The sequence below is a fragment of the Rattus rattus genome, chromosome 7 (genome assembly GCF_011064425.1).
Source record: "Rattus rattus isolate New Zealand chromosome 7, Rrattus_CSIRO_v1, whole genome shotgun sequence".
In the NCBI taxonomy this organism is placed as follows: domain Eukaryota; kingdom Metazoa; phylum Chordata; class Mammalia; order Rodentia; family Muridae; genus Rattus; species Rattus rattus.
In genome coordinates, this window is record NC_046160.1 from 98579332 (window position 1) to 98601009 (window position 21678).

Sequence of the window (21678 nt, forward strand, 5' to 3'; positions counted from 1 at the left end):
ATCTAGCATTTCAATGTCTGAATGTTCTCTCCTATATTAATTGAAAGGATGACAAGGGTGAAAAGGGGAACTGGTAGGTCCTGGGGACCAGTGATACTGTTTCCATGCAAATATCTGATGAAGATAATGAGATGAAAAATGCAAAAAAAAAAATATTTAGCTTCAAAACGTAATTGTCAGTTCATGGTATTGTTTTGTGTTCCTATAGGAATAACAAGAACCTTGTAGTGCTGACAGTAACTCGATTCTATCTTTTGGGAGGGTGAGCCTTACCCTACACTTTGATTTGATACATGGTTATCCATCAGATAACCCTTTTGGAGTACAGGTTTTAGAATTCAGTAACTTCTTTTTGTAGATTTGTTTCATTTTAAGATACTTTTGCCATTCTTGGGACTTGTTGGGTTTGTTTTTGCTCTTGGACTAAATAATCTTTTTAAGATAAGAGTCATTTTTAAGGCTGCTGTTGTAGTCTGTGGGTCAACTGACATAATAGCAAGTTCGCAGTGTGTGAATGTTTGCTGCTGGAATGAAGGAATGACCAATTATCGATGCCCTTAAAGGAATGACACACTGTATCTAAGAAAGCTCCTTGCTTAAAACTCAAAGGATGAAAGTTTCTGAAAATTGCTCTAGTTTTAGGTAATTGGTGTTTTAGTGATGAGAAGTAGTATTTAGAGATCGTGTGTGTGTGTGTGTGTGTGTGTGTGTGTGTGTGTGTGTGTGTGTCATATAACATGAAGGGTGTTAATTGGCTGTCTCTGTTTGAACCCTGCCTCATCACCATAATGATGTGTATGTGGTACACAGTACAACAGTAGAGTGTTGCCTTTATTCCTAGACCCATTTCATTGCTGTGAGTCCTACAGCTGATTCTCTGCAACTTTTACCCTTTCCTGATTTGTTTCCTTGTTTCTGACGAAGGTGGCAAATTTTTCATACAAATGACCCACTTATTGGTTAACTTCAAAATAATTGAAAATAGGTTGTAAAGATTTGGAAAACTGAGAGTCCTCTCTTTGCAGCTAAAGCTAAACCCTGGTGCCCCGATGCATTGGGTGTTTGTTGTGACAGCTTTGTTGAGCTGCAGTTCACATTGCCTGTAATTCACCTCGTTACACTGAACCGTCCCATTTGCAGCAGTCAATTCTAGGGTATTTTCATCACCATCCCCAGACTCTGCACCCATTTGCCCTACTCCTCATTTCTCCTCAAGCTTCAAGGAGCTCAGCCACCACTAATCTGTTTTATGTCAGTATGGATTTACCTAGTTTGGAATCATGTAGTGTGTAGTGTCTGTAACTGAAGTCGTTTTAATTTTTTTCTCCTTATCTTTCTTATTGTTTCCTATTTGAAGTGTTGGGTATCAGACTCAGAGTCTGTACATTGTTAGACAAGTGTTCCACCGCTAAATTACACAGACCCCTCTGGCCCTTTTACCAAAGTAGTATTTCCAGTGCTCATCTGTGTTATAGCATATATCAAACCCTTTTGCATGGCTAAGTAGTGTTCCATTGGGTAGGTATATCACCAGTCAAGAGGCATTGATTGTGACTACTATTTGACTAGATAGACAGTGCGGCTATGACAGGTCACCTATAAGCTTTGTGTAGCTATGCATCCTCACTCCCTGTGTTTATAACTAGTGTCATACGGTAGCACTGGATCTGGCTTCTTGAGGAATTGTTTTCCAGGCAGGACGAACCATTTTATACCTCACCAACAGTGGAGGGGTTTATGCTAATTCTCACTATTGTCCTTTAAAAATCATTGCTTCTCTCCTGGGGTTTGTGATTCACTTGCCCAGTGATGATGAATGCTTACACATTTCCATGTGCTTGTCAGTCAGGTGCACACTCCCAGCCACAAGTTTATCTGTGCAAGTTCTCTATTTGCCAATGGGGATAATTTTCTTTCTTCCTCTCTAATGTAGACTTTTTTTTTAAGTTCCACTTTCTTAACTTAGTTAGAAATTTCACCACAGTGGTGAGCAGAAGTAGTTAAAGTGGATGTCCTTTTGTCTTTCTGATCCTGGGCAGAAAACATTTAGTATGGTGTTAAAACTGTGGTATGTTCATAGATAATTTTCTATCTTGAATGTTGGTTTAGCAGTATCGTTATTTGACTATATTCTTTGAGTTTTAAAAAGCAACATTTTGTATAAAAAACAATAGTTGAGACTTCATTTTGAACTTTCAAAAGATTTATTTCATTTTTTTTTTCTTTTTTTTTTCTCGGAGCTGGGGACCGAACCCAGGATCTTGCGCTTGCTAGGCAAGTGCTCTACCACTGAGCTAAATCCCCAACCCCGATTTATTTCATTTTTAATTGCATGTGTGTGTCCATGCATGCTCCTGAGTGCCCAAAGAGGCCAGAAGCATCTGATCCCCCAGAACTTCTGTCACGGGTCATTGAGCCACTCACTATGGGTACTGGGAACCTAGCCAGATCCTATACAAGTAATGTATGATGAGTTCTTAGCTGCTGGGGTATCTTGTCAGTCCCCTTTTAACTTGTTAATTACACTGTTGAGGTTTGTGCCAATGTATGGTATAACGTGGACGTACCAAAGAAAAAACCAAGGCTGCTTCCAAACTCTTCTCTTAGTGCCCCGTGTGCATGTGTTTTTGAAAGTAGCTATATTGAGAAATTATTGTCCTCCATTATTGCTTGTTGGACAGGATGTTGCTGTCTGTCTGGCTTCAAACTCAAGGCAATTTTCCTACTTCACTTCCCAGGTGTTGGGCTTTAGAGGCATGGACCACAATGTCTAACTGTAAAGACAGTTAGCTCTGTTGAATTCTAATTTTAATCTATGATTGAAAAAGAGAATAACTGGAACTCTACACTCTAGGATTTCTTCTTTGTTGTCTGGTGTCAAGGTTTCTTGTCTGGCTTTTATAATAAGACTACTTCTGTGTTCTTGGTGTAGGGGAAAAAAAATCTCATATGTAGCCTCTAGATGGCAGCATAGGTCTTACAGTATTTCTAATTCTGGCCATCCTGCTTGAACTGGGTTTTTGATTTGGGTAAGGTAATTTTTGTGGGTTATGCCAGACAGTTTGCCTAACTTTTTTCTTTTCATTCTTTCTTTTCTTCATTGCTCAATATAATTTTTTAAAGCTCATTTCCTTTTTGAAGCAATGTATATTTTTGATGCTTACAGTCCTTTAGTTTCTTTATTATTCAAAGTAGTATTTTGCAGTGCTTTATGGAGATTGGGTCTTTAACATTCCAAAGGTGTGATTGTTCAGTTCCGCTCTCACCCTTGATAAAGGCTCTGAGAATGGGCTCAGTTCCCTCTGCTGTGTGCTTCCCTTACTGTAGTCTTTCTTGCAATCTTGAACTCTGCTCTGTTATCCTGCACTATCAGGCAATACCATGTTAAATAAAAGAATAATTTTATCTAAAGTTGGTAGACTAAACTCTGGCTAGTAATCCTTTTTTTTTTTTTTTTTTTTTTTTTTTTTTTTTTTTTTCTTTTTTTTTTTTGGAGCTGGGGACCGAACCCAGGGCCTTGCACTTCCTAGGCAAGCGCTCTACCATTGAGCTAAATCCCCAACCCTGGCTAGTAATCCTTAAGAAAAATTAAAGTATTTTTAAAATAAGGTCATTAAGTCATTTTGAACAATCAGATAAGGAAAGAAAGAAAGAAAGAGAGAGAGAGAGAAAGAAAGAAAGAAAGAAAGAAAGAAAGAAAGAAAGAAAGAAAGAAAGAAAGAAAGAAAGGTGTCCCATTCAGCAGCTATTGCTGTTACAGTGGCTCTGGATGGGACATGAGGCTGAGTAGAATACCATTACCTCGCTATGCACATTCAAATCTAGGAGGAAGGGGAGAGATGGTAAGTAACAACTCTTAATAGGCCTTAGAGAGCTAAGTTCTGTAAGCTGCTGCAATGTGATCTGATCAATAAGACCTGTCTAGAACCACTGAACTGAGGGCTCTGTTTTCAGAGAAGTTAGTTACTCAGTAACTGATGTCTGCCCTAAGCAAGAAAAAGGAACATGGTAGCAGTGTTTGAAACATTGAAAATAATAGACTCCCTGGGTTGTGATGGCCCACCCCTTTATGAGTCTCTGAATTTTAGGCTAGCTTGGACTACAGAGCAAATTCCAGGAAAGCCAGGGCTACACAGAAGCTCTGGGTTTTGAGGGGGTTTCTTGGGGTGGGGCACTAAGACTTGAGGAGATGACTCAGTGGATAAGAGCACTTGTTGAGTAAGCATCCCCAGCTCCCACATAAAACACCAGGCTCAGCCTCTTGTGTCTGTAACCCCAGTGTTAAGTGGTAGAAACAGGAGTTACTGGGAATTCTCTGTCCCCTCAGTGGCCAACTTCATGTTCAGTGCACGCCGTGTGAAGAGATTAATAAGGTAGAACATTGTAGTTGGTCTTTGCCACTTTGTGGGTTCTTCCCTCCCCACCCTTTACACACACACACACACACACACACACACACACACACACACCCTGCTCATTTCTTCCCCAGCAGTAGATAGGAGAGAAAGGATAAAGGGGAGAGAGAGGATCCTTGCATCTATTTGTTTTCCTTTTGTTTCTTCTTTGAGCATGACTACTAACAAACCACAACCAGCCCCCATGACCAACACCCCTCCTCTCTGGGCCCTAGCATTTCTATGTACTCTCCGAAAAGTTCCCTGAGTTCCAAACATCATGCAGTTGCAGAAACCGTCTGCAGCTAGCAAAACCATGCCTCTGCTAGAGCACTGTCAGCTGCTGCAGACAGTCCAAAGTAGCCCCATATCCCTACACCTGGGATTAAAATGAAAGCACATTCTTATAATATTTCTGTGTTTTTTTAAAGAAACCAAAATTCCAGAATTGATACTACAGAGAATGACAGAAAAAGACACCCCAAGTTATCTTGACTCTGCATGTGCACCTATGGGTGTACACACACACCCACACACCACCACCACCACCACCACTAAAAACAACAACAATGGAAATGAATTTTAAAGAACGTGTAGAATCTTCATGGGTAGAAATGGAAGGGAACGTAGTCCGGGTGTTTTGAATATTAGCAGTTAAGTAGAGTTTGGGAGCAATAGCTGTGTTCAAAAGAATGGTGTGAGTGATAGAAGCTAGTTTCTGAGGACCCCAAAAGATAGAACTAAGACTAGCACAGCATAAGGTAACAACCATAACTTACCACTAAGAGGTGACTGCTGTAAACATTTCATGTCTCTTGGCTCCTTTTATTCCCTTTGTACATGGATTTATACTTGCCCAAATAGATACACAGAGACACCTGCCTAGGTTTTTATTTATTTATTTGTATCATTGTTTTGGTTTGTTTGTTTATTTGTTTGTTTGTTTGTTTGAGACAGGGTTTCTCTGTGAAACTCTAGCTGTCCTGGAACTTATTCTGAAGAGCAGGCTGGCCTCGAACTCATAGAGATTCACCTACCTTTGCTTCCCAAATGCTGGGATTAAAGGCATGAGCCACCACCTCCCGGCCTGAGCTGTTTTCTTAACATAGCTGACACTATGTTTATTTTCCTCTTCCTAAAATTTCTACCACTGAAGATTTTTATAGGACAGTACCTGTAGGAGGTACAGTTAACGTAGGCTGGAATGGATTTTGAGAGACCAGAGGCAGGAGGTTAAGGATGAAGCTCTAAGGGACATGAGAATGGAGGCTAGAGCGCTGGGAGGGAAGCTGCAAGCTTGTTATTACTGCAGAGTGGGCAGTGTGTGGGTTCATGTTAGGAGAGACAGTGACGTTAGAGCTCATCAAGCTCGGGTTTGGTTTGCTTTGTCTGAGGCAGTTTTACAGTAGCTGAGGCTGACCCCAAACTCAGGTGAAGCCAAGGGAGACCTTGAACTTAATCCTCCTGATGAATACTGGGAACTCGTGTGTGCCACTGTGCTCGGTTAGTGCATCTGACGCAGAGATTGGACTCAAGACCCTGTGCATGACAAGTCTCTAGACGGTGTCGTGCTAGAGGAGGCACATCCCCAACTCGAATGCTGTCGAGTCTGGTTAATGACAGGGCAGTCAGAAGGGCGAGAAGACGCCTGATTAGCAACAACAACAGAAGTCATCAGATTCTTTTCTGTGTCCTTTTGGACAAGAATACCTTTTATCTTTACTTTTTAGAAATAAGTCATTTTTCAGACTGAGTTTTACTGTCATGAAAGCAGCACTCTTGTTTACGTGTGGTAACACGAGTGATAAGTACTAGTTCCTATGGCTATGGGAAGCTCCTTATATATATGGTAGATGAGTCTTTGCTAACTGGAAAAGGGTTAGAAGTTTGAATTTGAAGGGACAGTAACTGGCACCAGAAGGTTGCTGCATAGCTATCTGTGGATTGAATCTGCACCAGTTTAGTTCCTCTTAAGAATGCAGACTGCATTCTCTGTGTATGTAGTTAGAAAAAACACATGGGCATCTCATCTTCCAGAAAGGCACGTCCCACCTCTCCTTTCCTTCTAACACCAAGAATTAGAATTTTTTTCATTGTCAGTGATAGACAAAAACAACTGTGAAAAGAAATAAACTTCATTTTCATATGTATTGATCATGTCTGTTGTTAAGGCTGCAGAATCAAGAAAACATAAATTCAGATTGGACATGGTAGCGCACATCTCTAATGACTCAAAGTAGAAGGAGAAGCATCAGGAGTTCAAGGGCAGGCTTTGCTGTCTGTTGGGTTTCAGGTCAGCCTGTGACTGTGTCTTGCAGGGGGGAAAAAAGAGACCTTTAAATTATTATAACCTAAAAAAATAAATCCAGGGCACTTGACTAAAGGTAATGTAAAAGTGGCCAATAGCTTGTTTTGTTCTTTTCAAATACCATTCAAAACCCAACCTTATTTCCTTTGTTCCACGCATTACCATAGCATCTCACCATCCTGGTTACTGTGGCATCCTGCTTAGACAATAATGCAGTATAAAGTCGAGAATCCCCACTTTGAAAGGATCAGGTTATTTCTCATAATTAGAAATTGTCAATTTAGCTTTCAAGTATTTTGTTTAAAAATGTATTATGGTAATGGGAAATAAAACATGCTGGTGTTTCTCATTTTTCCCTTGGTTAACAAATTAGGATGCACAAATCCTTAAATTACCTTTAAGGCTTACAAGCATTCATATCTTTTATCCATTAGTCAGGTTATTTTATAAACCCAACATTGCCTCTGAAAAGGTTTTACTCACAAAGAGGATTTTGCCATAAAATGCTTCTGGTCTTTTACTCCCTTCTGATTTTGGGAGGAGGGGCAGGAGACGGGAGAGCAGACAGAGCATAAATCAATTAGGATAAGATTGCTTTCAAAGTATCATTTTGTATAATTCTATAAAATATATGCTAGCTAAGAAGATGCATGTATATTTAGAGGAAGTAGTGTGTGTGTGATGATGAATCTCAATGATAGAGTTTGAGTCCCTGGGTTCAGTCTCCCATGCTGTAATCACAGACAGACCAAATAGGTCCATGGCCATTAGAGGGATAACATAGTAAACTGTTCTGTATCCTTAAAGAATAATGCAGCCATTAAAAACCGTGCTAAAGCATCAGAGAACATCTACTGACAGAAAATCCTCACCTGTAAAGACAATTCCAAGCATAAAAAAGCAGACCATTGGTCAGTGAAATGGCTCAGTGGGTAACTGTGCTTGTTATCTGGTAACCTGAGTTTGGTCCCTGGAACCCCCACGGTAGAAGAGAGCCAACTCTTGCAGGTGATCCTCTGATCTCCATGCATGCAGGGTTTCATACATGACATGTACACATGTACAGAACATAAATACAAGTAAGTATGCCTATACATGTGTATTTGTGTGTGTGTGTGCGTACGCTCGCATGCCACACACAAAATTTTGAACAGGGCCTTTATGTAGCCCTAACTGACCTGGAACTCGCTATGTAGAGCAGGCTGGCCTTGAACTCACAGAGATCCTCATGCCTCTGTCCTAAGAGCCAAGATTAAAAGTGTGATGCCATACTTTGTCCAATTAAATATATATTTTAAAAAAAGAAAACGTAAGACCAGCAGTTTTATTTTTAGTTTTGAGAGTAGGAACATAGGTAAATGTTAGAAAGGAAATACAAATGTATTTAATTTCTATTACAAGTGATTTTATATTATTTAGGGAAAATACTATAAAAGTGAAGGAAATTGAGATACCATTTGAAAAATAATTGAAGTTATTTAAAAGATGCATTCCCTGTTTTCCTGAGAGTTTTTAATTCTTTGGTAGACTGTTTCTAAATAAGAGTTATTTTGCCAATTAAAAACAATTGGTCAGCTTTCACAATGACTACTGAGGTTAAAAAGTAAATGATAGTTTTTTTCCAACTTTGGCATGTTCTTGCAGAAGTAGAAGTCTAGGAGAAAAAGGAGTGTAAAACCGTTAGGTCAAGGACAAGAGATGATTTGGTTGGTGTCTTCCGTGGCTTGTCATTCCAGCACTGTAGAGATTAATGGAGGAAGATTGCAAGACAGCTGTCTCAGTAGTAACGGAATAAGGCTGGAGAGATGCCTCAGCTGCCGAGAGCACGTGTGCTCTTGTGGAGGGCCTGAGCCCAGGTCCCAGCACCCACATGAAGCTCACCTGGAACTGAATTCCAGAGGATCTGTTGCTCTCTTCTAGCACCAGTTATGGGCATGCACATGCACACATGCAAACATTTTAGACAAAAAATACATTTTTAAAACCATTATAAAGAAGCATCTTTACTGTTTTTTGGGTTTTCTTGTTTTTCTAGACAGGGTTTCTCTGTGTAGCCCTGGCTGTCCTGGAACTCACTCTGTAGAGCAGGCTGGTCTTGAACTCAGAGATCTGCCTGCCTCTGCCTCCCAAGTGCTGGGAATAAAGCCATGTGCATCTTTGCAGATGTTGGCCAATTTTGTCAAGCTTTATGTTTCCGGCTCCCTTGTTTGTAGTTGGAGAAGTAAATGCTTAGTGTTCACTACTCGGTCGTAGTAAAGAGCCCCTCAGAGTGTCTGTCAGTCTGAAGTAGAACAGCTACCATTGTCTGAGAGATAAAACAGGGAAGATTTACTAGAGTTTTGTTAAAACAATAATTCCAGTAGGGTTTATGGACATTGGGTCCTTCCTAGGCTTTAATTTTAGGAATGATTGTGTTCATTGGGAAATAAATTGGCATATTCTGTTTTTGCTTGCTTTTCATGTTTAATTATTGATAAGCCAGAGATTTCAACTTAACAGTAGTTCCTGGTTTGGGTAAAATATTAATCCCTTTGTTTTATCTGCTGGTTTGTGTTGAAAATTTAATCTGGGAAGGAATGACATTGCATGAGACTTTATAAAAGAGTGCAACATACTTTGCTGTGGGTACTAGAGACATAATGACCTTGACATAAATAAATGTAAGTGTCTCTAACCATTACATCTAAATTAATAGTTTGTTAAAAGGCACATCTTAGGGTTGGGGATTTAGCTCAGTGGTAGAGCGCTTGCCTGGCAAGTGCAAGGCCCTGGGTTCGGTCCCCTGCTCCAAAAAAAAAAAAAAAAAAGGCACATCTTTATATCGCTAGAGAAGTCTCTTGATCAGGAAAATTAAACATTTGGTTGACTGTTGTAAGAAGTTGGTTAAATTTAAGACCAAATGTCAGGGTAAGATGTCCTTCAAAAGGGCTGTTGATTCTGACAAGTCTGTTTTGGATGTGGAATGAGAAAACAGAGCTAAAGTGTTATTTCTGACCCAAAAATATTCTATTATTTCCAGTAGTTGGGTTGGGTTGGGTTTTGTTTGTTTTTTGTTTTTTGGTTTGGCTGTTTGGGTTTTTTTGGGGGGGGGTGTTTGTTTGTTTTGTCTTTAAATCAAGTTTTAGAGTTGGATAAATACATTAGTCAGTAAGTACTTGACAAGGAGCAGAGTTCAGTTCTCAGAATGCACATTTTACAAAAGCCAGAATGGACATCTTACTTATCCAGCCCTTCAGACTGTCATAGTCAAGATGTCAGCTAAGCGATGAACTTTCTCAGCACAGAATGACTGGCAGGCAAATCCCGGCTAGCTCTACTTCGACAAAGCCAACTTTTCCTAATACCCCTTGGGCCCCAGAAGGGAATTCTTCGCCCCAATCCAGCTAGAAGCAGACAAGGAAGATCGTCGTCCCATTTCCTTATGTTGGGGTGGATGGTTCTGTTTATTTTAAGAACTGTGGATAAGTTTTCTTTTTAAGGATACAATACAAATGTAGCTTTGGGCAGGGAAACTAGAGAATGTAAACTCAGGGATTGCTACTTTTCCTTTCCTTTTTGTATCCTTCTTAGATATAGTAATACATAGAAATTAGAGAAATAGACAAACAGATAGATTGGCAAACTTACTTTAAACAAAATTTTACAGCTATATTTTACATTGATAGAAATGTTTGTAATTGATACAAAGTTGAAGCTGTAATCTTTTCATTGGTATAGAATGCATTTTTACACAAATGCGAGGTTTTCAATGGTATACTTTCTTGTTGATTTATAATTGAGATTAATATTGCTACTTTAACATGGGCATTGTGCTCCACTATGCATCTAAGAATACAAGTCTTAGACCCGGTCCTATAACTGCTGTTATACATTATTTTAGTTGATTAACCAGTACCAGCTAAGGGTCAGATGGCAAGGTTATGGTTCTAAGTCAGTTTAGATGGGTTTGTAAATACTTGATTAGAGAGGGCCAACGGTACTCTGTGCTTAACAGTTCAGAAACGCCTATGTAGATAGGAAATCTTCAAGGGCATCAGAAGTCCAAAGAATAACCTGTTTATGGACATTTCTTCATCTAGATCATTTTACTAGAGACTTGTCTGCCCTGACAGGGCCCCTTAGACTCGAAGAAGAACTTGAGCATCAATGGAGTTGCTCAAATCGTGGTAACGCAGCCACTGAGCAAATTGCTTCAATTCATCTACAGACAAGACACTGTCCAGAAAGGGACAAATTATGCAGAATAGTCGACTGATAATCTCTGCCGAGGCAGGGTGATCAGCCCTTCAAAATCTGCATTGATAAGGTCTGTCAGATGATCCTGGGCCAGAAGGCTGAAGACTGATGCTCCAGCATATTAAGGAATAAGGGACTGTCCAGGTGATCAGCAGTCTTTATAAAATTATAAGCTTGGAAGCCATGTTTTGTGCTTCCTATGTTTTCAGGTAATATTAATCATTCTTGGATTTCTGATGTGTTGGAGACTAGTAGTCTCATAGACAACCCGAATGGTTTAGTATTGAGAAAGATGATAAATCTGTTAGAGTAGTTTTAGGGTGGCATAGGATCTAGAACCAGGATATAGTCAAGTATAGTTTTAGTATAGATGACATGGTTAATGAACAAAATTGATGGACTGGGTGATCAGCGTATTGTTGGTTTTATAAATTGCAGAATGGTAATAATGATGCTTAGTTCACCTATGTATAGGAAAAAAAGTTTTTAACTGGACAAAAAGGGGAAATGTTGTGGTTTGCCTTGCCAAGATGTGGTGGATAACATGGTTGGTGAACAGAGTTGGTGGACTGGGTGATCAGCATATTGTTGGTTTTGTAAATTGCAGAATGGTAATAATGATGCTTAGTTCACCCTATGTATAGGGAAAGGTTTTTAACTGGACAAAAGGGGGGAAATGTTGTGGTTTGCCTTGGGGTTTTCTCTGAATTTGTTAAATAAAGGCAAGAGCGTGAGATTTGGGCAGAGGTAGGAGTTGGGAGTGAGAGGGGGATTAGATTGAGAGGTTAGGTTGACAGTTGACAGTTGGAGACAGTTGAGCGAGTGGAACCTGAGCAGGGGGGGGTGAGGATTGACAGTTGAGGGAGGAGGGGTTAAGGAAGGAAGCCAGGAGGAAGAGAGGGGGAGTTGGAGAGACGATGGGGAACTGAGAGGAGTTAGAGGTACCAGGGGGGAGAAGAAGCTGGAGACTTGGTAAATAAAAGGGGAAGGGAGGAGAAATAAGGGAACTGGGATGAGGACAGTGGAATGTGGAGCTGGAGAAACTAGACGCTGGATTGCTTTAATGCTAAATGAGTGTGTGTTTTTTTTTTTAAGAAAGAGTCTCAATTTAAGTAAGTGTGGCTGGGCTGAGTTTATGCCAAGATATCCAGCAGATATCTGGGGCACTGAGGTGTGGAACCCTAGCAGGGAAAAACACCCTGAGGGAAAACATTCCACCCCCGGTTTTCGTTTTTACTTTTACTTTATTTTTATTTATTTACAACAACAAGTGTATTTGTGGTTTTCTGAGGTAAGGTTATGTAGTCCAGGGCCTCAAATTTTTGATCATCTTGCCTTCCCCTCCCGTGTGCTGGGATTATTGGTAAGGATCTTCAGAGCAGTCCTCAGCAAAGCTTTTCAAGAAAAACAATAGAGAAAGAAAAGAAAGATGATGGGATAATGGAGAAGGGACATATTTGTCAGGAAAGGTTTTGAGTTCAGTTTATTTGTGTGCATGTATTTGTAAATCCATGTAATACGTGGAGAGGCCAGAGCTCAGTGTCAGGTAACCTCTTCAGTCATTTCTACCCTGTATTTTGAGACTGGATCTCTTACAGGAGCTAGAGTCCCCATTTGGTCTAGACTGTCTGGTCATCAGGCCAGGGAGCCACAGTGCTGGGGTTACAGGGGTGTACCATTGTCCTTGCCTTTACACATAGTGCTGGGAACCGGAACGCAGGTCTTCAGTGACAGCCCCTTACTGACTGAGCCGGCACCCCAGCTCTTAATTTGGTTTTGACGTGCAGTTGGAGCCATTTCCCTGCCTTTGAGTGTATGGATGAATGAGGTCCTTTGACTGGGGCTAATAGAGGGGGATTGAAATGGAATGAGGAATGTGTGTCAAAAATAACCTAGGATAAAATTGATTTGCATATTAAGTGATTTTTAAAAATTAGTTTTCTGGACTTAAAATTCTCACTTTTTTGTCAAAGATTGTAAAAACAAAAGATATTTCTTGTTTAATTGAAAATTGTTAGTATCAGAATTTTTTTATAGTATATATTTTATTAAAGTTAACATTTTGTTCTTATAAAAATACATACTTATAAAAATATATACAACTATACATATATTTGAAAATATAAAGAAATAAAAAATTACCTGAAATTAAACAATACTAAAATAGTCACTGTTAACATTTTGGTAAGCATCTTACCAAGTCATCTAAACATGCTTTCCAAGTGATAGCATATTAAAAGACATATAAGCCTGGCGGCAATGTTGCACACCTTTAATCCCAGCACTCTGGAGGCAGAGGCAGTTGAATCTCTGAGTTTGAGACCAGCCTGGTCTACAGAGTGACAGCCTAGGACAGCCAGAGCCCTATCTTGGGGGGTGGGGAGAGTGAGGGAGAGATGTGTGCACATGTACTCATTCATACATGTTATTCTGCAGATATGTATGTTTTACATGTCCACTACTATACTGTTCCTACTCTCTCACATGATTTTTGTTCTAATGTGCTGTGAGCGGACTTTAGAAGAACTGGCTGTGACCATTTTCTTTTTTAGTGGCGTGATTATTTCAGTGGTCATTTAGGTCATTTTCAGCACCCCTCTAATGTAAGTCATGCTGCAACAATCATCTTTTCTTAGGTCAAGTTAAATGTACTTTTAAAATTTGTCTGCACGGAGGCTGGAGGTGTGGCTCTGGTAGAATGCTGCCTAGGCTACACACAGCCCTGGATTTGATCCCTTGCACCATAGAACAGTGGTGGTGCGAGGACAGGCTCGTAGTCCCAGCACTTGGGAGGTATAAGCAGAAGGATCAGAAGGTCAAGGTCATCCTATGCTGTACAGTGAATTTGAAGTCAGCCTGAGAGACGTGAAACCCTAGTTCTAAACAAACAAATAAATGAGAAAGTTCAGCTTTCGTAGAGTCACGTAGTTATTTGTACATCTAGGATTAGACCCCAGGTCTTCTGACTGTGATTCAGGGGAACCTTGCCTGTCAGCAAGGGAGCAGAGCTTATGTTTTTTCTTCACTCTAATACTCATTTGATAAAATGTGATTTGCTTCTTGGAGCTTGTAAATAAAACTGCTTCTATTTAACAGTTGCTGTTGATTCTGATTTGATGCTTATGACACTTTCGAGCTTAAGGTGCTTTTCATTAAAAGCAAGAACAGTTCAGAGACCATGCCTGCACCCACTGGATAAATAGACTTGAGATCCATCTACTAGATAGGACCTAAGTTTTTCTGGTAATGATTGTGTGGGTTAAAACTAGTAAAGTTTCTTAGAACCTTTTTTTACTCTAGAGGATAAAATCTTAATGTATAAAATGAAAATGGCATTTGGGTTCTCTGAAGTGTAAAATGGACTTGAAATCATCAAGGGGTCAGATTGGAGCAAAATCGAAGCCATGCCAGTTGCATCCTCCAAACCTTGTTTGAGGCCTTTATTCTTGAAAGGACTCATAATTCAGATCACATTAGCACTAGTTTGGCTGGCACTTATCCCACACAGATGCGCAGTTTCAGCTTTGACTTGCAAACCGCCCATTGACAATCTTGGTTTTGTTTGCTACGTAGAAGTCAGTTAGGAAAGCCTGTGTTCTTATTTCGTCTTCTGAGGGAGATCTTAATGTTTTTCAATGGCTAGTATTGCATCTAATTAAGTTGAGAGAGGTGAGGAGAGAGTGGCTATGATAGAATCCTCCTTTTCCCTTCATTCAGAATTTCACAAAAGGTCTTAGAGGATAAAGGAACCCAAAATCAACTCTCCTAGTCTTTAGTGCCGGGGTCTCTTAAGCCTGTTGTTTAAGGAATAGGCATTACTTCTTTGGGATTTTTTTCTGATTTACTTTATTGAAGCCAGACTTGCACATCCTCACATCAGACAGCACATGCAGAGATGGTCGCATAGCCGGACATTAACTGCTGCAAAACAAGTATCACCAGAAGCGATTCTTATTCTGAACATAACAGACTTTAAAATCCCCTTTGGACTGTTGAAAAGAGATCAAATGAAAACTTCAGAATGATTATTTATTAGGGAACAAGAAAACTCCAATTTTATTCCCTCATTGTAGCTCCACTTTCTCATTTTAATGCTCTGTCCTTGCTCAGGTAAAAGATGTCCTGCACCTACAGAGGCGCACAAGGGGGGACAGCACCTTTCTGTTTATTGCCTGTTGCAATTTGGCCTGTTTACAGACAGAATTGCTCTGTGGGTGCTTCTAGTGGAGAGAAGAGGAAATCAGGAGAGCAGCAAGAAATCAGCGCTCGCACATGACCTACGAATTAGCTGATTGTTAACATGCACTTAGTTAAGAGATGATTGCAGCCCGAGGAGTCATGACCTCAACTTTTCATCAGCTCCATTGGCTTGTGCCTCAGTTTGGAAATGAAGAGGTATATGGGAAGTTTTAATTGTACCTGTGTGATTTATCCCTAGTCAGCTCTTTAATTTCTTCTGGCTGTCTGAGGTTTCCGACATGCTGTAAATTTCCCCAACTTTTTCATTATCTGCAATTTCTTTATGACTCGTGAATCGGAGTGGAGAGAGAGTGTGGATTTACAGCGGAGATAAACATGTCCATAAAGTCTGTATCTGTGTCAGTAATTGTACTGCTGTCAGTGACTGTCCTGTTTTACAGGCCTCTCTTGGGAAAGGTACAGGCTTCACTACCAGCAGCACTGAAGTGTTTGCTTTGATTTGCATTAGCTTGCTAGATTAGGTAGGGATGCTTGCTAGGAATTGATGCTAGACCTTGGCCTCTCCTGTTTGCTCACTTGCGTGTGTGTGGTCCGATGACTCCCTAGGATAAGGCTGGGCTGAATGGAGCGTGGGCATGTAGTATTCATCCCCTAAATGAAGACACAACTTAGATCGGTATTAATTGCACATTCATTGTGAAGAATCCTTTCTTTCTACCTTCATCACATACACCAGCACCTTTAAGATCCCTTCTCTTTCCTATCACTGCTGATACGAAACTGCCCCCATCTTCCTTTTCTTTGCATTCTAAGATGCACTTTCTCTTTCAGAACACTCATTTCTAGCTAAAGTTAAAATGAAGACTGTCTCTGCTTTGTCTTCTCAACTGTTTTCCAATTGCCTAAAGTTGTTTGCTGGCAGCCATTCACCATGAGGAAGGTACTCTTAGAGAAAATGTCTCAATGTTACCTGCCTTTAAGAAGGCTTTTAAGAGGCTGATAATGGTGTGGTGATGCACACCTTCCATCTCAGCATATTCTTGGGAGGCAGAGGTGAACAGATCTCTATGAGTTAGAGCTAGCCTGGTCTAAGTAGTAAATTCCAGACAAGCCAAGGTACATGAGACATTGTCTCAAAAAAATGTGTGTACATGTGTGTGTGTTGGGGGGGTGCTTTTTAGAATGTCTTTGGTGGCATTTGTTTTTTACTAGCAGTTTGGGAAGAAACCGAAAATTAAGAGAACTTCTCTTTAAATAGGTGGAACTCAGACCAAATGTTTTCCTTCTAGTATACCTGATATTTGAGTAGACCCTTCAGGGTCAGAACTCTTTACTTACACTGAGCCTTCTGTGAGGTTCTCTCAAAAGCCAATGTATGGAAATACAAACAGAAGATGTGTGATGAACTCAAGTTCTAGTCAGCCACGGCCACGTGATGGTCTTCCTGTGACTCCCAGGTCTTTATGCTGATTGTCTTCTTTTTTTGGCCACAGCTGATCACAGACATCTACCAGTAGATGGGAGTGAGAGGACTAGTGGAGCAACAGAACTGAGTCCTTCTCAGAAACACGATGAAAAATACACTTTTTTAAAAGGCCCAAATGAAAATTTTAATTATCCAGGGGCTGCTGGGTGTGGTAGCTCATCTATAATTTCAGTATCAGGAGGATCGTGAGTTTAAGGCCAGCCTAAGCTGCAGAGTAGAATGAATATATATATATACTGTTTCCAAAAATGTATCCAAAAGTTTTGATTGTTACCTTCCTTTTCATCTTGGTGTAGAGTTTCTCCTTAATCAGCTGTGGGCTAACTATTGTGTTTGGGTGAAGCCTCTGACTCCAGTCATTCCTGACCTCCTTTAGAACAGTAGGGTCCCCTTTTAGTTTGTAACACCTTTCCTATCACACCAACATTATTCTTCATGTTGTACTCTTGTGAAACTACATTGTCATCTAATTTGGAAAAGTTGTACTGTAGGACTACCATGTCCTCTACAACAGAGTCTAAACGTAACTGACAGAATCTCAAGTTATTCACTTGTTGCTACCCACATCTTGTCTTCCGAACTTAAAGCTGTTTCCTTTAGTGAATGTCTGTAGTTGACATCCATTTTGGTAACCTTTCTTTTTTTCTTATGTCAGCTCTATGTAATCTAATTATAAATACAGTAATTTTCACCTCTATGTCTGTCAAGTCAAAAGAAGGTGCATTTCTAGATGTGTCCTATGTAAATGGGTTTTGTAAGTGCTTAGATTAAGAAGCTTGTTATTACTAAGAAAATTTCCTACCAGAATACAGTTTGAGTTGGGGGTGGAGGGTACATAGCTTCACAAAAACACAGAGAAAATTGTCTGCTTCTGCTGGTGTCAGCTGTCAAAAGTCAGTATTATGCACAAGGAAAATGTCTTTTAAAAGAGCAGCACATTAAAACAATATCTCATTGCTAGTGAGTGCTACTGGCTTTAAATGGGCTTTCTCCATAGCCTTGGGTTAAGTTTAATAAATACAGAGGTTGAGGGAGGTCAAGCACGGGTCTCTAGCTTTAAAGTGGACAGGCAGCCTCCTCAATGACACCCAAGAGAAGCCAGGCTACTGATAGAAGGGTTGGTTCTTGAGTTCTTAATGTGGTGTTTTTATTATTATTGGTGTATGTGTGTGCGTGCGCACATGCATGCATGTGTAGAAACATACAAATATAATCCGCTGAGTATGTTCAGTATTGCTTGTATGTATGTTTTTAAGAGTGATCACTTGGTATTGAATAACCATTTAGGGTCTCATCCCTCGGGGACACTGATTCTCCCTCTCTCAGTAGTCATTTATTTTCTGTAGCTCCTCATCTAAGTGTGGTGTCCCATGGGATTGTGTAGCATTTTGTTGTTGTTTTTCTGTTAAATCCAATATTCTTTGTAAATGCCATTGCATTCTTGTACTAAATTCTGAGCTCCAGCTTTCTTGACTGCTATTTTTGCTACAACAAACATACTCACCCAAGTAGCTATCATTTTCCTCCAGAATATTGAGTTTATTAACTTGTTTCTTGACAGAAAGCTTTATCACAGACTCTTTATTTTGGATCTTCTTCTTTTTCTAGCTAAACTAGCTGTAGAATTGATCTTTTCTCCAATATCCACCACACAGTACAATTAGAATAATTCTGAAACAGATCGACAGGCCACCCATTCCCTGCATATCACCCCTTCGTGGCTCTGCTGTTCTTAGGGTAAAGCAACATCTTTAACTTGGCTTCTCACACACCCTGTTCATCTCACACACGAGTGCTCTCTGAACATGTTTTCTGCAAGTTCCAAAGGAGGAATGGTAAGCTAAAGAATTCAGAAACAACTCTTGGGAGAGATGAAACTTGAAATGGTACTTGGTGGCATTTGCATGTCAGTGGAATGAGTATACTTCAGACTGGGGATAAACTAAGTACTAAAAAGTGTGTTGAGATAGCTGGCAGCGGTGGCACATGCCCTTAGTCCTAGCTAAAGGAGGCAAAGACAGGTGAATTTCTTGAATTCAAGGCCTGCCTGGTCTACAGAGTGAGTTCCAGGATAACTAGGACTACAGGAAACCCTGTCACAAAAACAACAAAAACCGGGGAGAGGGGTTGGGATTTGGCAAGGACGAACCAGATTGTCAAGAATCATGTGGGGGCTGGAGAGATGGCTCAGTGGTTAAGAGCACTGGCTGCTCTTCCAGAGGTCCTGAGTTCAATTCCCAGCAACCACATGGTGGCTCACAGCCATCTGTAATGGGATCTGATGCCCTCTTCTGGTGTGTCTGAAGACAGCTACAGTGTACTCACATACATAAAATAAATAAATAAATATTTAAAAAAAAAAAAAAGAATCATGTGGAAAATTGTTTCCTAAATCCTGATGGCAGCCCCCAGAAACACTGAAGGGTGTGGTGATGGGCCTCAGGCCTTTTAAGGGATTTTTCAGCATTTCTTGTTTGGTTTTGCTATTTTTAAAATGAAAATAAATAGGAAAAAATTCAATTCTTTTTAATTTTTAGGGAATAAGCTAATATTCCAGAAATATTCAACTTTTTTTTTTTCAGAGCTGAGGACCGAACCCAGGGCCTTGCGCTTGCTAGGCAAGTGCTCTACCACTGAACTAAATCCCCAAGCCCAATATTCAACTTTTTAAATTGCTGGGAAAAAGCCTGTGGTAGATATTTCTAGCATGGAAAAGTGCTTAGTTTTCTGATTTCTGTATATTTAACAAAGCAAATTCTAAGATATAAGGGGAGAGGGATTGGTAGAATTTTGTTTTACACAATAGCAGGGATTAGTGAATCAGGGACTAGATTTTATTTTATTGTGTTTGACATACATAACCTTATCTACAAGAGGCTTTTAGTATTATGATTGATTAAATGATTATGGAGGGTCTATGTGAAATTTAGAAGTTAGAGGCAATTCTCACTATTTAACAAAAGAAAATGTGATTTGTAGATGATACATTTTTAAAAGGTATTATTTTAAAAACATAATTTACATAATATTTACTATAATAATATAAAAAAGCTGGTTTTGAAAGACTTTTTAATTGGCAATAAATCTAGCAAAAACAGTTTTCAGCAAAACATAGGGAAGTAGGTTCACTAAAAAACATTTAAAAGAAACACAAAAACTTAGCTTTAAATGCCAAGTGAGTTTATGTTGCTTACATATAGTGGGGGAAAGCATCTTCCTCCTGGTTTTAACGGCAATTCTTTACCTTCTTTGTAGCGTTCTGCCTGCTGCACACTGTGCATGATTTTGTCCTGCTTATGGTGAAGATTCTCATCCTTCCAATAGGATCAATATTAAACCAGCAGTCTTTACCTCCTCGATCCATATTAAACCTGTCCAGGAGAGAGTCTGCTTATTGGATAATATAGCTACACGGGGGCTCTATGACAGTATCTTTTGCTGCCTCATTAACTCTTGAGCTTTAGAACAAGATAAAACTGCCTTAAAGCCTCTTATCTGATGTCTGGTGTAACCTGCAGAGAGCAGGAGTGCCATTAGTTTATGTTAGAAATCAAATGGCCCTCTGCAGGGCAGGAAGTACTGATTAAACTTGAAGTATCCCTGGAGAACTCTACAGCTGTCAGAGGGGTGGTAGCTGTCCCTCATGAAAAGGGAAATCTGGGCCAGAGGTCCCAGTGGGGCGGTGCTTTGAGAGCATGGCACGTGGCTGCCCCAGCTGTTCTGCTTTGCCTAATGAATTGTTTTACAAGCAGAGGCTGGGTATTATCATCACAAGCTGCCTTCCTGGGGGACTGGAGCGGCCACATAATAAGTAATGTTAGTGATGGTAATTGAAATGTGATGGCTCTCCTGAGATCTCTCCAGCCCTGGAACTGGTGGGCACTTGTGGATTGTCTTGTCCTACCCAAGTCCTGTTTGAAGTGTGCTCTCCCTCCCTCCAGTGTCGTGATATTGTTGTGTGATTTTTTTTTCCCCCTCTCTTCCCTGCCCGCTATGGAAATTCATGAACAAAGGCAGTATTTGGATTGCTATAATGGCTTCAAGTATAAAAAGAATCCCTTTGACTTTTTATTTATTTAATTTATGGACATTGCAGCAGCAAAGAAAAGCCACGTACTCCCTTTTAAAGGAACCAGTTGAGTGCTCTCTAGGGGTTTTAAGGGAATATGATTACAAACTTATGAGTAATACAAGCTTTCATCTGAAGAAATTTAGATAGCATGGGAGAATATAACATCAAAAGACAAGCACATTTTTATCAGAGGTGACCACCCAGTTTCTCCATGAACACTTACAGACACATTCTGTACTTAGGTTTATATTTGTTATTACACAGTTATAAGATAACTTACATACATGTTGTGACTTTTTAGCCTATAATCTCAGACATTTTGTGTATATTTATTTATTTTGTAAATATATTTTGTATATAGGTCCACTTGACTGTTCTTAATTGTTACATAGACTCTCATTGTGTTGATATACTAACTTAAGACTCACTAGGTATTTGACTTAATACTTATTGTCACATTTGGTCGCAGTCATGATTTCTGCTCCTATGTATAGTTCAAATTTGATTTCTTGTGTGGTTTTCCTTTCTTCAGGATTGTTTTAAAATAGCAAATGCTGAAGGCAAAACTTTTAGGGGGTTGGAATGAACCCTGTCATGTGCCATCAGCAAGATAGATAGATAGATGTTCCTTCTGTATATTTTCCATTCTTTCCTTTGGTAAATGAAAAGTGTTCTTCAGTACCAAATAACTAGGAGAAAGAACTTTGAATGTAATCCAAGGCATCTATAGAGACAACCTTTAAAATTGAATTAATGCTTTTTTCCTTCATTTTCTGCTTCAGAAGTCCCATGAATCAGGCTTTTAGGTGCATTAATGAACTTGGGGAATTGTTAATGCATGGAAATGAGTTAGGCTTCCTGAGAGCTTTAAGGGCCTGGCAGGGAGTGGCAGTGAAAAAAGCAAACTCTGGGAGATTCAGGGCAGTGATAGGAGAAATCAGTTCTCTTCTTGGGGAAGCAAACCAAATTAGTGACATATGAC

General features: G+C 39.8%; 1 protein-coding gene across 5 annotated transcripts in view; it reads left to right on the forward strand.

The window, feature by feature from the left end:
• The window catches only part of Lin52 (lin-52 DREAM MuvB core complex component), a 93497-nt gene that overhangs the window by 15801 nt on the left and 56018 nt on the right, over nt 1-21678 (forward strand). Inside the window, exon 6 of one of the 5 annotated variants that reach the window (XM_032908132.1) lies at nt 19207-19228. The exons of the other annotated variants lie outside the window; for them this stretch is intronic. Within the exon in view, the coding sequence (XP_032764023.1) occupies nt 19207-19208 (2 nt within the window). The 3' untranslated portion in view covers nt 19209-19228. Of the gene's footprint in view, nt 1-19206; nt 19229-21678 lie in introns of those variants that run through there. 5 annotated transcript variants of the gene reach the window in all.